The following is a 15945-nucleotide window of genomic DNA, read 5'->3' on the forward strand; positions in this document are numbered from 1 at the left end:
TTTTGAAATGGAAGAGAGGGTATCACACAAGACAGTATGAGGCCATTTTGAGGGACTGGAGTGATGGAAGCAGCTGAATATTAACAGATAGGAACCTTATTGTTCTAGTGAAATAGTCACAAATAACTCTTTGGAGGATGATTTTTTCCACATATCAATTATTCTCTGAGCTCATTGAGAAATTTTTTTGTTAAAACTTTCCCTTTAGAGTTTCCATCTCACTCCCCTTACAGGCATCCCCCAAAGTAGAATGCTGCTAGGGAAATGATTCTAAAGTCAGTGATGAATTGTTGATTGTCTTCTTATAGCAGAGAAGGGAATATTTGTTAATCTCACTTTATTCTCTATATCCTGTGTCTGATAACCTAGGTGAGTTGTTTTTGTTTCTGTTTTGAGATGGGGAGTGGGAAATTCTTAGGGACATTAATAAGGAAGCATTTAACATTTATAGAATCTCAGGTTTTGACAGTGACTCTGGGTTTAACCAGCTGAAAGAGGCTATGATGATGATTATGATAATATTAATCCTTTAACTAAGATAAGACTTTATATGAATTATTTCACATGATCTTCACCAAAAAACCCTGCTTCATGACCAGGAAAAGTAGGAAGAAACATTTTTTTTTCCTTTTCTCCTTTCCAAAGAGCCCTTTTTATTTTTTATCAAGGGTGTTTTTTTTTCCTACAGCAAGATTAGTATTTCTTTCCTTCTTTGTAGAAGAGGATTACAAGAGTCCAGGAGGTTGTGCCTTTCCCCAAACCATAAAATGAGAAACTGAAATGGAACTCAAGTTTCCTGATTTCCAAACTGCTTTCTGAGATAGTTGTGTATTATGGCTAAAGGTTAATTGTGCTAGAATTCTGGATTATAGCTCTGAGGAATTAAAACTTCTTTACAAGCAGACTTTGGCATCTAGAAAATGTGGATTCAAACATCTCCCCTGACATATTCTCTGTGATCCTAGACAATTCATGTAACTCTCAATATTCTAGGCAACTTTCTTAAGTCTGAGTTGCAGAAAAGGTATTCATGACCTATATTGATAGAGGGACCTTCTTTCCCTATAACAATGAAATCCTAAATCTATTATCTAATCCCATCCCTGAAAAGATATACACAGCCTCTCTAGGACCTGAGACAAGAAGGTAGAGAATACTGTCATCAATAACTTTTCAGACTATGAAAACTTTATCAGGAAGAGAGAACAGTTGAAACCAAGATGGTGTCCTAAGTCTTCTAGAGATGCCTAAGGATCAACTTTCCCATTATTTTGGGTTGGTACCTGTGACATAATGGAAAGAGAATTGAACTGAGAGAACTGATCCCTAGTCCTATCTCTGCCAGTAATTCTCTGGGTGACTGACTTTTCTTTTCTAGACTTTGCTTTTCCACATCTGTATGAGGTTGGATTAGATTATTCTCTAGGTCCCTTATTTTCTGTTTCTAATTGAGATGTTATGTGAATTGGGCTGAGGAGATGAATACACAGTCTGTGTGGTATGGTGATGGAAAGGGGGCAAGAAGAAGCCAAAAAGAAACAGAAGGACAAGATCTAGGGGGCCTAAAAAGGGGACAAGGGATAAAGAAGAATTAAAGTTTTAGAATTAGTTTAGGGAAGGAAAAGGAATAATCATTTATATAGTACTTACTACATCTTTGTACTGTATGAAGGAATCTTACAAATATTCTCTTATTTGATCCTCGTAACAACCCTGAAAGGTATTATTATTATTATTATCCCATTTTACAGTTTGAAAAAACTGAAGCAGGTAGGTTAAATGACTTGCCTAAGGTCACCTAATAGTGGTATCTGAGGTCACATTTGAATTCAGGCCTTCTCTGATAATGATTTTGCTCACATTGTTATTACTACCCTTAGAAATATTATTTTTGTCTTTGTTTCAGTTGTGTCTGACTTTTTTGTGACCTCATTTGTGGTTTCCTTAGCAAAGATACAGGAGTAGGTTTTCCATTTCCTTGCCCAGTTCATTTTACAGAGGAGGAAACTGAGTTAAACAAGGTTAAATGACAAAGCCAGCTAGTATCTGAGGACAGATTTGATCTCGGGTCTTCCTGTCTATGATCTTGCTCAATTCTTCATTATTACCCTTAGAAATATATTGAAGGAGTAAAGTCACTTTTTAATCAGTACTCAATAATTTCTCTTTCTAAATCATAGAATTTCAGAGTAGGAAGCTGATCTTAAAAATCATTTAATATAATGGGCGGCTAGGTGGTGAAGTGAATAGAACACCGGCCTTGGAGTCAGGAGTACCTGGGTTCAAATCTGACCTCAGACACTTAATAATTACCTAGCTGTATGGCCTTGGGCAAGCCACTTAACCCCATTGCCTTGAAAAATCTAAGAAAAACAAACAAAAAAATAATTTAATATAACATCACCATTTGGTAGAAGATGAAACTAAGGTTTGAAAGTCTGAATAGACTTACTTGAGGCTGAACAGTTATGTAATGGAAGAGTCAGGTCTTAGGGATCCCAGGCCAGTGTTTTTTCTGTAGCCCTAGAAATATCCTAGATTCTACAATGTGTAATTTTACTTATCCTGACTGATGGCGATTTGTATCTGTGGAGTCTGTGATCCTTGGAGTTTTAAAGATGGTGCAAGAGAGTTATCAAATAGAATTGTCTGCGGCCTCAGGTGGGTTGATCTGAAAAGTTAAGACACAGTCTTTAGAAAATTCCAGCCCCACCCCCCAAGACCCAAGCAGATACACAGCCTCTAGGGCTTGCCCATGGTGAAACACACAGATCCACGAGAGTTCTCTCTCCTTAGCTGCCGTGGCTTGGCCCGCTTTGGGACCCTCTTGACAGCAGGGTCTGATGCATGCTTATTAGCCCAGTTTCTCCCCCCCAACTTCTCCCCCTCCACTCCACAGCTGCCCCACCCCCCACCTCTAGCCCTGGCCTTCCCCACCCCCTAACCCTTACTCCCAACCCCAACACCATCCTTTTCCAAGCCCCAGCCTCTCCAGATTAGCGCTCTCCAGGGGCCTTGTCCTTTTTGAAAGGAAGAAAGAAAGAAAAAGGGAGGAAAAAAAAGAAAGAAAGTGGGGAACAGAAGAATGAAAACAGACCGAAGGGGCAATAGTGCCTTGAGCTATCTCACTGCATTACAATGAATATGGACTCTATTAAGCTCCGTTCTGCCTGTTAGTGTTTCCCAGGGCAACACAGCCCCCATATGGCAAGCATGCAGCAGATTAGGGTAGGCCTCTGGGCCTCATTGAAGGCTGGGGGCTTGACTGGCAGTTGAACCCCCTCCCCCCCTTCTCCTCACACTTGACACTGCTTGTGTTTATCTAAAGCTAGGAGGGGGGGCCATTTGGAAGGTTATTGTCCTGGCCCTGAGAGATGGGGGGGGAGGAGGAGGAGGATGGAGGGAAAAGGAGAAGGAGGTGGGGGAAGGAGGGAGGGATGAGTAAGAGGGAGCAAAGGGAGAGGGAATGTTAGGTGGAGTAAAAAGAGGATGAGTGTGGGGGGTGGGTAGGGAGGCTTCATAAATATTCAAGAGGAATCTTGAATGGGGAGAGAGAAATAAAGCAGATGGAATTCATGTTAAAGAAGAGCACAATCACCCTGTTTGGAGCCCTCCAAAAACAAGAAAAGAAAAGCGAACGGGCCTTCTCGGAGTGTAGGAGCTTCGTTTATCCAATTAGCAGGGTTGTCAAATTGAATTTATATGGCATTGGAGGTGGGGGGAGTAGAGAGGGAAAGAGAAAAGAAATTAAATGGTGGGGGTAAGGGGTGTTGTCACAGAAAGGTAGTGGTGTTTCTTTTTTTAGTTGAGCAATTATTTTTAAAATAGGTTTTTAAATATCAATTTAGTAATATTGGCTTCCAGGAGAGGTGTGTATAGCAAAGAAATAAAACGTGCTTAGAGTCTCCAACTCACCTTGGGTTTCGGTGGGGCTTTTTGTTTGTTTGTTTTTCTCTTCTAGTAGGTGAACAAGGGTTAGCCTAATTTATCCTTCATTCTTGAAGAGGACCATGACATCAAGGAGGTGATGCCATGAATTGCCAGTGAATTGGATTTAAGGGAGGCAGGGCTGTACAAAGTCACCAGTCTCATAGAACAGGATGACTGGAGATGAACCTGATGTGATGGGAGCCTAATTTTACTGAAGAATAGATGGGAAACCCTAGAGACTTTCACTTTATCCAGATACCAAGTACAGCTGCTCTCTGCTCTTGAGTAGACCTTGATTCTCTGACCTGATACTGGCTTTTGCCATGTGGAGCTGAAGCCAAGCTGCACTACTTGGGCAGATGGTTTCTTCTTAGACACAGCTCAGGACTGTGGATTACTTACTGATATTAGCTGTATCTTTGTTAAATGATTAGATTATCCAATGGTTAACTTTTTCCCTTCCTTCTAAGAATAAGGGCAAGCTAGTTGATATCTGAGATCCCTCTATAGCAATGTGTAATTGTTGTAAGACTGTGATTGGCTCAACCAGGGGAGCTGCCTTTGCTTTCAAGGGCTGGCATTATGCTGTCCTGTCTATGTGACAGGCATTTATTACCATAAACATTTTCAAGACCCTTTTTTGATTGGGAGGGACAGGAGTGGACTTCCAGGAAGCTTAATGCATTTTGCAGAAACCATTTTCATTTGCTACATAGGGGACAGTTACCAGTAATTATATCATTTAACAGGTGAGAAAAGGGTAGATTTAGGGAAGGCAATTGAGTCACATCATAGAATAAACCAGTATAATTGTCCCTTTATACTCATCCCTTCACTTGACTCCTCAGCTTCATTTGTAATGACCAAACCAAAATGAAATCTTATTCCATACTTGAAATTAGTTGAGTACCACTATGGTTGAGCAAAGAGATAGTCAATTAATGGTATACACCTGCCTTATTCCTGTAACCTTTTAAGACCAGTCACCTTCAGGATCCCAATCATACTACAAAAAAGATTCCTGCAGAGAAGGTGAACCTAACGTTTTCTCCCCTATTTCAGATCTCCTCTCAGATGTATGCAACTTTCTCCAAAAATAAATACTTTGAGGCTAAAATTTCTCATACTTGGTCTCAAACCAGAATTGTGTTTTGTTGTTGCCTTTGGAAAGTTTCATAAATATCTCTTTGGCAGGAGTTGATTCACAAGGAAAGTGTATGTCAGCAGTTAAACTCAGACACTTTTTGTGTATGTGTTGAGTTAATCCTCCAATGATTTTGATTTAAGTTTTAGAACTTGGCAAGTCAAATAGTCCTAAATGAAGAATTCATATCAGGTATACACTCCCCTCTCCCTACTTTTGATTTTTTTAATGAGAAAATGTAGATTGAAAATTTAAGAAGATTTATGTTCTCACTTTCTCATTATTTTGCTATTTCTGAATTTGTAGCATTCCTTGCAAGAATGTGAAGGATATAGAAATTTATTACCACCATTGTACTCCACCCCACCCCTCCTGCCAGATTTGGGGACTTTTCTATCACCAAATTTTGCCCAATTCATTTTATAGCAGATCTAAGGGATGGGTAAATGTAGTGCTAGCAACTAATCACTGAATAGACTTTGGGGCAGGTAATCTTAGTTTTCTATCCACTGACTCATTGTGATTTAGGACCAGTCATCTCATCTCTTATATAACGCAGTTAACCCAACTGTAAGGTAGGAAGAAACAATACTACTCATAGGTGCCTTGCAGCTATGTTGTGGAGAACTTCTTGTTACTTCTTTTCATACCTATTTTCCCTAAATTACTTTCTTTTTTTGTTTAAGAGCATAAAGGTGGTTGGCAGCAGGAACAAGATCTGTTTCCACTTTGAACCATATAAATTATGGAGGGTGCGGAAGTAATGGGAATTGTTTGGCTGGTTCTCGTTAAAGCAGGAGGGGGCCTGAGCTGAATTTCCTCAGTAAAACTTTTGTCAATTTTATAGCCCAAACACCTTTGTTACTACCTTCCTCTGAGCCAAGAAATCTCCTGACTCTCTGTCTCTTCCAACTTTTCTTCTTTATTACTGTGAATTAATGTGGAAGTTTTTTTTTAAAGGCTATTTTTTGAGCATCAATTATTTCACACCACAGACACTTTTGGTGGATGTCATCTTCCATGCAAAGGAATAGAACCTAGGGTTTAGTATAAACAAAATATTCACTTAATATTCCATTAAGTTGGAGTTATAGCTTGAGTTAGGCTATGTGTGTGAAGCACAATGAGAGCTGAAACAATTATTTGGATAATTCATAGTCTTCCCTACCCCAATACCTATATTAAAACACACACACACACACACACACACACCCCAAGACAAAACAAGACTATTTGATTGGTTTATTTGGCATATTGACCTACATAGACATAATTAGACCATTAGACCCAGCTCTTTGAAAACAGAGACTGTTTTTTGCCTTTGTATTCCTAAACCTTGGCACACAGAATAAGCACTGAATAATTTCTTGTTTACTTATTGACTTGATCAAACTACCAAATAATTTTTTGAGTCTTTCTTGGAGGAAAAAGCTACTAGACTACCTAACCATCCCATACTGTGCTTAACATTTGTGATATTAAAAATATATTAGTAAAGATGGGAAGAAATCAGACTTGGCTCTCCTGTTTTCTCTCTCTTTTTTCTCCCATTTTGGTTTCCTCCTTCTATATATCTAGTATCCCTGTGTGCTTGCTTATCTTTCCAAGAAGTGTAGTGGATGAATTAACTGTCAGATTTTAGAACATAAGGAATTCAGTCTAGCCACACTCCACTGACTATTCTCACTAATTTGATTCTGTTGTTAGCATGGCATTTTGATTTCCTGGACTTTATTAAAGGAGCCAAAGTTCTCACCAAAGTTCTTACCCTACCAACAGGAAATGTTATTTCTACTTAATGTGAAAGAATTTTTTTTTTGAAGCCTGCCTATATCCCTCCTTTCTTCCCTCTTTTATTTCCTCCTCTTTTCACAACCTTTGGAAGGGAAGAAAGGTAGGGAGTAAAACCCCAAGTTTCTATTATGCCTGGTATGATGGTTTTCATGAAATATATGGTTGTTATCTTTATCTTTCCAGGACTTGAGAGTAGCAAAAAGAGGTAGCTAGGTGGCATAAGGGATAGAGTACCAACCTTTGAGTCAGGAGGACCTGAGTTCAAATTTGACCTGGAACTTACTAGCTGTTGACCCTAAGCAAGTTACTTAACCCTGATTGTCTCACATTAAAAAAAAAAACCCCAAACAAAAACCCCCAACAAAATTAGCAAATATAGAGAAGCAAGAGAATTGGATATTCAAAGAATGTTTGCACTTGAAGGATCATAGATTTAGAGCTGGATGGGACCTTAGAAATCATCTCTCCAACCCCCCTCATTTATAGATGAACAAAATGAGTTATAGAATAAGAGGAAATCAAGATAATAAAGGTAATGGATATCAGAACCAATATGAATCATTGTTTTCTGGCTCTAAATACTATGTTCAAAGAACCTGAAAAATAATCTAGCCCAAATCCAACCTTTTTTCTTTTTCAAATAAGGAAACTGAGGACCACAAAGGTAAAATGATCTGTCTACAGTCACGGAGCAATTAGGCAGAAGAGTTGGAACTCAATTCCCAGGTCAATGTTCTTTTCACTGTACCATACTATTAAGATCAAGGATGGGATAGAATAGAATACTACATAGCACAACTCCAAACCCAAAACCACAAACCCCTTGCATGGGAGAGGAGAAAATTGTAAGACTCATATATTGTTACCATGGCAACATTGTAAATAGACATGAAAAGGAATATTATGAGAAGTAACTAGTGTATTAGAGACAGAACCAGTAGAGTCAGAAAGTCCTAAATTCAAAATCTACTTCTGACGCATACTGGCTTTTTTATTCTTTGAAAATCCACTTAACTTCTCAGTATTCCAGTGTGTATCAGTAGAAGAAATTGTTCATACTCATAATTTCCTATCTTGATGACCTGAGAGTTCCAGGACCCACCATCTAACCCCTTCCCCAACCAAAATCAGAGACTGAATTTCACTATAATATTGTATAACTTACTTATGTTAATGATTTTAGGGTCTGAAAGATAAGCTTATTTGGCAAATTGATTTGATGTAAGTATTCACATTCAGGTTGAAACTGATATGAGCATAGAAGACATTATCTGGGGATTCTTCCTTCTCTATTTTTATTGTTTCTTAGCAGACAGCTTCATTTGAATGGTCTATGGAAGGTAGCATGGTGTAGGAAGAAGAGTTCTGGACAGAGTGATCAAAGACTTGAGTTTTATTATTTCAGTTGTGCCAGAAAGTAGATGCTATATTTGTTATCTGAGAATGACCTAACAAAGTTAGGAGAGAATCATTTTCAGGACAGCCACTAGGGGATGAATTCTTTTTCAGTTGCAAATATTCAAGATCAAATATCATGTCAAAGAAGAGTTGCATTCTGTGATGACAGAGTATTTACTCTAATGAAAACACAAATCCTTGAAGTTTCTGATTTCACTTCCCATTAATCCCAAATTAATAAAGATTTTCGTAGTATTGTTTTAAAAATAATTCATTTGAACAAATATCAAGCTCCCATTGAGAGATAGGATGGTGAGCTGGTTATTTGTCCTTCATTCTCCAAGAGGAACAAAAATGACATCACCATATTGCAGCCAAAGTACAGTGTGTCTGACAGTGACTGATCAAAATGACCTTAGAAGACTCTACTACATGAAAATTTAGAGTGGAGATGTCTCTAAATTTGTGTTTCTCGTTTCTTTTAGCTACTGTAATTCTACTTTGCCCATAGAGCAAATGGGGGCATTGTTAGTGTCTTCCATATCATGAAATCAATTGCAGAGTTTTTCAGAGACCTTTAGCATATTCTTGCATGAGAGAGACAGCCAATAAAGATATGAAGGGGGAAGATATGAAACAACCATTGCCCTTAAGAAACATATTCTACTGGAGTAAACATGAAAAAGAAGAGTATAGGGGCGGCTAGGTGGCATAGTGGATAAAGCACAGGCTTTGGAGTCAGGAGTACCTGGGTTCAAATCTGGTCTCAGACACTTAATAATTACCTAGCTGTGTGGCTTTGGGCAAGCCACTTAACCCTATTTGCCTTGCAAAAACCTAAAAAGAAAAAAGAAAAGAAAAAGAAGAGTATAACAGGGCAAGGAGTGAAGTGATTTCACACAAGGTAAAATTAGGTAAAATGTTCTAAGAAAATCTAAGAAAGAAGAGAACAGTAGTAGCTGGGAAGATCAAAAGTAATTTCAGAGAGGAGATGGCACTTGAGCTGAGCTTGGGAGAAAGGCCATAATTTTTATAGAAGTGAAGAAGTAAACTTATGGCTCATGGAATTGCACATAAGTGGGAAATGAAGACATGATAATTAAAATTGACTGGAGAATACATTAAAGGGAATGGTATGAAATAAATATAGTAAGGTATATATTAGATCCTGATTGTAGAGTCTTTAAATGACAGGATAAGTCCTTTATATTTTTCCCTAAAAGCATTATGCTACTTCTGAAGTTTTCCTTCTGAAGATTTTTGAGCATGAAAAAAACATAAGATCCATCTTTACCTGCTGAAGACTATTTAGAGATCTATATAAAGAATGGATTGGAGATGTGAGAGAGCAGAGGCAGAGAGGACACTTAGGATACTAGTCTGATAAACTTGTCAAGAGGTAAGTGACTGTGTTATTGGAGAGAAGAGGATAAATGTGAAAGAGATTGTTGTGGATGAATAGATTGTTTGGAATTTTGAATGGAGTGCACTGTAGGTGTCTAATAAATGTTTCTTTTATTTAATTGCTTGGAATTCTATGATCATGGGCAAGCCCAAGGGAATGGAATTCCCTTCACTTAGAAAAGGGGGATAACACGAGTTGTGGAAATCAATTGAGGTAACTATAACTATAAAGTAAAGACTTTTCCCAAGACCATTATGCAGTTTAAAACTTAAATAACCTTTAAGCCTTAATTGCTAATATAACTGCACTAATATTTTTTGGAACACCCTAAATCCACCATGATTACATGTTACTCTTTTAGCTTTTTCTAAAATGTTTTCTGCTCTCTTTCTCCCAGCATTTCTTCCTGCCATTCCACTTCTTTCCTTTATTTTTTCTTCTTCCACTTTCCCCCTCTAAATGCTCTTTAGGGTTGGTAGTAACCCCTGGGGACATTGCTTAGCCTTCTGGCAGCCTTCTCTGTTTTACAGGTTAATCACTCTTGGTCTGTGGCTTGCAATTCCTAACCTATAATGTTTTGTTTTGTATTTAATTTGTTTGTTTGTTTGTTAGTTTTTACAGCTTTTATTAGTTAAGAGATTCTGGCATAGTGTTGTGAAGAACAACTCAGTTGGAGACAGCTCCTCAGCAGTTAGGCTGAAAGGCCAATAGGATCTTAATATGTAAATACAAAGTAAAGAAGGGAGAAAGGCAGTGAGTGAGTGACGAAAGTCATTATACTGAGGAGAAGCTAAAAGGAGAGGAAGATGGAAGGCTTTGGCAGATTTACCTCTGGGACTTCGGTCCTGTCCCCATTAACTTGTTCTTAATGGAATAGCAACAGAGAAAGCACAGTAGGGTGGAATGGGTATACTTTTGGAGGGAAAGTGATAACAGATGTGTTTTACTAACCCCACTGAATTAAATTGGCCCCCGAAGGTCATATGGATTTCACCATCCTTCTCTCCTGGTACTTCCCTTTCCATTCTCTTCCCTGCCTTGAGTTCCAGGTACAGGGTTCTAGAGTTCTCAACACCTAGGATCCTCTAGACTGCTTCTAATGTGCTTGAATAACAGAAAATGCCCTGGCTCCTCTTTATGCTATGGTATCTGTTTGTAGGAGGAACCACCTTCTATTTAAGTCTCACCGATCTGATCGAGGCCTAAAAGGAACTTGCCTATTATCAAATTTCACTCCCTAGAGAGAAGTGTCATTGTGAGGGTCTGGTGAATTACACTGTGTAGTGGGGAGGAATTATGAGGGTGTCTGATGTCATGACCCTGGAGTGTCAGGACCCCTTGAAAAAAAGCTAAGAAGTGAGGGTGGGGGGAAACCTAATCCAGAAGGAAGTTGGTGCCATTGGAGAGGTAGGAAAAGGGGAGGGAAGCAAAGGAGTTTTCACTCCATTAATGAATTTCACATCTAAAGACTATAGACTCATGTTACATGTGGCTTAAGCAGAAGTAGTTACTATCTGGGTTATCAAAATGTAGCCTGAATTATTTTCTGAAGTTTATTATTAGATATAGTGCTTTACACCTGAAACAATAACTGATGGCTAATATATAAACACTTCACTTGAGAGGTAATTCATAGCCTCTCTCATTAGTCCATAAGTAAGAACTTAAATGTCCAAATCTCTGTTCTTTGTTAAGAACAATCATGGGATTTGTTTGTTTGTTTGTTTTCATTATCATTGTGATTTCTTTAGTGTCCAGAACTCTTATGGGAAGAAACTTCCTTTAACAATTCAGATGGCCAATTATTCTGAAACTTATGGTTTAGAGAGCTCCTGAGTCCCTGAGAAGAGACTAAGTGACTTACCCAAGGTCCCATAGCCTATGCATTTCTTTTTCTTTTTTTTTTAGGTTTTTGGCAAGGCAAATGAGGTTAAGTGGCTTGCCCAAGGCCACACAGCTAGGTAATTATTAAGTGTCTGAGATCGGATTTGAACCCAGGTACTCCTGACTCCAAGGCTGGTGCTTTATCCACTACCCCACCTAGCTGCCCTCCTATGCATTTCTAAGGTGGTTCTGACTGGTCAACTTTATCTAAGCTACTGGTCAACTTTATCTAAGCTATATCACATTAGCTCCTGAAATATTCCTTTCAATGTCTGCTTATTTGTGTGAATAACATATATTGTTGCCATAGGAATGTTCTGAAGTTTGTTAAACTATAAGAGGGGAAAGGTCCCACTTGTTTTTTTCTCTTGTGATTGGGTAATACATGTTGTGACTCTGTGAGTGTGTATATACTTGCATATGTGATATACTGAGCCATGGTTTAACTTCTGTATAAATGAATCATTACCTGAGAGACAGAATTAAAAACCAAGAATGGGGGGGGGGGGAAGAAAGAGTATCAGCAGGAGAAAAGTTGGCTGAGATATGGAAGGTGAAGATGTGGTGACTTCAAAAACAATAGTAATATAGTTTTGGAGAAAATGTACAGAGGTGAGGACTAGTATCCTGACAAAGTAATAAGTTTTATGAAAGAAGAAAACACCCTGCACATAATATTATTATAGACTAAACCTAATTTATTTTGGATTGGAACTCCCAGATGAAGAAACTCTTCTACAAATGTAGGTCTGCAACTACTTTGTACCCATAGTCTTAGAAAGTTCTTACAATACCTAGAAATTAAATGTCTTGCCCAGTGTTAAATAGTTTTTAGGTATCAGAATCAGGACGTGAATCTATCCATTATACCACACTGTATCTACATGGTAATAGTAAAATTCATGACAATGAATTCCATTTATATCATGCCTTAAGATTTGCAAAACTCTTAATATATATTATCTAATCTGATCCTCATAAGAGTCTCTAGCTGGGTATCATAGGCATTACTATCTCCATTTCAGAGACAAAGAAACAGAATCTTAGAGAAGCTAATGACATATTTAGCTAGTAAGCATTACATGGGAATATCAAAGTTAAGATTTGAACCTAGATCTCTTTTAATGCTGAGACCAGACCCAATGTATAGGGATGACAAAAGGTAATCTTTAAAGCTGACTGTCTTTGAAAAGGAAAATGAACACTGTCTGACTTGGATCCTTCAAGGACAGAAGAGTTGCTATGGATGATCTTTCCTAGGGGACAATTTGGTTAATGGCAATGTTATAAATAGGCAAGAAAATGTAGAGCTCATTTGTGGTTCAAAAGAGTTACAAGAATATGCATTTATTGTAAAGGATTGTTCACTGGTAAATACTCCTTTCTCTTTTCTCCTCTTCAAATCTTTAGTTTCCATCAAAGTTCAAATCTCATTCTACCTCCTTTTTGAAGCCTTTCCTTTTTCCTCTTAGTTAATGTTAGTGCTTTTTTTCTTTTTGAAGTTATTTTGTCTACTCATTTATCTCCATTTTTGTTTTACCTCACCAGTAAAATGAAAGCTTTTTGAGAGGATTGCCTATTATCATTTTTGCCTTTAGATCCCCATTGTCTTGTACAGTGCCTTGCAAATCATAGAAGTTTAATAAATATTTATGTATATTGGGAAATTAATGAAAAGAAAGATAAGAACAGGACCAAGGGCTTTAGGAACATTTCCTAACATAGCAAACATGTATTGCTGTTGTATGATGCTTGGCTAACAATGATAGCCAGAGTGAGTGTATACAATATAGCACCAAACCTTCTTATCTTCTTTAAATAAATAGCATGTATGACATAATTAAATTTATTAAATTAACTTCCAGAACTTGTTTGTCACAGTTGTTGAGTTATTTCAATTGCATTTGACTCTCTGTGACTCTTTTGGGGGCTTTCTTGGGAAAGATACAAGAGTAGTTTTCCTATTCCTTCTCCAGGACATTTTACAGATGAGAAAAACAAGGCAAACAGGGTTCAGTGATCTGCCCAAGCTCATAGCTAGTAAGTTTTGGAGGCTGGATTTGATCTCAAGTCCAGTGCTTTATCCATTGTATCGCCTTGCTGTCTCAAGACTCAAATACCTGAGTTCAAAAGGGGTAGCTTAACAAATCTTTCTTAAATGAGAGATGGGGCATGTATTCAGTTAATCTCACTATTCTCAATCATAGATGTCACTGCCAACAACATTTATATGGAGAATGACAGAGAAGGGGCAACAGCAGTAGAATGAGGAGGGGCACTCTAGCTGGGATGCTTTAATACAGTCTTTTTGTCTTTCTTTTGCCAAATTTTATCTCTAGCAAAGGACTACAGGATCTAGCAACTTCTCCTTAAGTACCAAGGGTGGCTTATGGGAAACTTGCCTCTGTCCCTCTGTGACAGACTGCGCTGCATGGGATGACAATGATGCCAAGAAGAAAGAGACCAGCGGTCACCATCACCTGTCTCATCTTGGCTGCAGCCAGCTGCTTTGGTAATTTGGGTAAGTGTTTCCCTTCCCAAATTCTTCCCTACTTTGATGGTAGCCAATTCCACAGGAAATCTCTTCAAAGGACTTTTAAAGAGGCATATAACTTCCATTGCTCAAAATATCAGATGGAGAGAAATAATAATACCAACAATAATCATACCACTTAATTTTGTGTCTTTTTGCTCAAATTTCTACACAAATTCCTCCACCTTTGTATCCTGGGGCTGGCAAACAAGGCACAGAATTCTTGGAAGGGTTTTAAAAAAGAATTCTAGTGTCTTGCAAGGACCAAAGAATCTATAGTTATACCTTCTATATTGCAGGAATTAGGGGGATGGTGTGCCATGATCTAGAAAATGTGCATAAAATTTTCTACCTCTCCCTTTGTACAGAGAAGAAATATGAATTATTATGATATTAAATGATAAAATACCTTGATATTATATAATATATATATCTAATGCATTTCTGAGTTTCTAAATTTTTTTCTGTGTCATTCTGGCTTTCACAAGTCATCTTCAACTTCCTCAAAATTCCCCCAAAATTTTCATTTAATTTCTTATGCAGACCTGCAATATATAAAATCTCCATGGGGAAAATTGTGATATGAAAGAGATAACTATTGTTATTGGTCCATAAAGGATTTAATTTTTGATCCCTCTGTGAGATTCATCTAGAATTTCCTCTTCTTCTTCCAGGTGAGGTCCCTCAGGTTACCGTCCAGCCCACTTCCACTGTCCAAAAGCATGGGGGCCCCGTGATCCTAGGCTGTGTTGTCGAACCACCATGGGTGAATATCACTTGGAGGCTAAATGGGAAGGAACTAAACAGCTCAGATGATGCACTAGGGATCCTCATCACCCGTGGAACCCTCGTCATTGCTGCTCTCAATAACGACACTGTGGGCCGTTACCAATGTGTGGCCCGAATGCCTGCTGGGGCCGTAGCCAGTGTGCCTGCCACAGTAACACTTGCCAGTGAGTGCTCCCCATCCACATCTCTTTCTCTGTCATGGTCTATTCTATATTCCTCTGCCATTGCCTTTCCTTTTTTCTCTAGGTAGCTAGGACAACATCAATTGATTTTTCCAGCACAAATAATGACAAATGTTTAGCAGAATTGTGATTGACTAGAGAGTAAGCACCTGCCTAGGACATAATACCCTCAGGGGAAGGGACACAATGGAGACCTGTTAAATATTAATTTTATATACAAATTTATGCTTAATTCTGAAAATTCCATCTGCTATGACGTAAGTGTTACTTTTTAAAAAGCCAAATCATGAAGGCTTATAGGACCCTCATGGCAAGTAATAATGGCCATGTGTAAAAAATTTCAAACCCTGCCTGGGTACCATGTTGCCTTTTCCCCTGCTCTACTGACCTATAACTCAAAAATAATTCCCAGCTAGTTTGAATAATCCTTATGCTATTATTCTGCCTTTCTGCAAAATGACAAGTCTCTGGTCCTTTTCCCATTTTTGGAATTGGCCTTTGAACTTTGAAGTATTGCTTCTGTCTTTGATCATTTGAATGGTAGATCCTATTGGAGACTTACTAAAGAAATCCTTCATATCCATCACATCATAGACTAAGTTGTGTTTTTTGTTTGCTTGTTTTTAGAAGTGGGTAAAGGGAAGTATTGGTATATCTGCCCTGACATACTTCTCTAGCATAAGTACTTGGGTTCTAGTCCACTAGAGATACATGCTTGTATATGAATGCATTGCCTTCCTTTCACTAAGCTCCTGGAATTCCAATAATATTAGAAATGACTTGAGAGTGAACTGTCCATTACTTTACAGGAGAGTACTACTCTCTGTCACTCCCTGACTAGGCATATCCTTTTTCCCAAGTGTCATGTCTAGTTTGGACAGGTCTT

General features: G+C 38.2%; 1 protein-coding gene across 5 annotated transcripts in view; it reads left to right on the forward strand.

The window, feature by feature from the left end:
- Positions 1-15945, forward strand: part of BOC (BOC cell adhesion associated, oncogene regulated) — a 101640-nt gene that overhangs the window by 34537 nt on the left and 51158 nt on the right. For all 5 annotated transcript variants that reach the window (XM_074214526.1, XM_074214523.1, XM_074214522.1 and 2 more), the window contains 2 exons: positions 13895-14076; positions 14763-15041. In XM_074214526.1, the coding sequence (XP_074070627.1) occupies positions 13992-14076; positions 14763-15041 (364 nt within the window). In that variant the 5' untranslated portion in view covers positions 13895-13991. The remainder of the gene's footprint in view (positions 1-13894; positions 14077-14762; positions 15042-15945) is intronic.

Source organism: Macrotis lagotis, chromosome 1, assembly GCF_037893015.1.
Source record: "Macrotis lagotis isolate mMagLag1 chromosome 1, bilby.v1.9.chrom.fasta, whole genome shotgun sequence".
Lineage (NCBI taxonomy): Eukaryota > Metazoa > Chordata > Mammalia > Peramelemorphia > Peramelidae > Macrotis > Macrotis lagotis.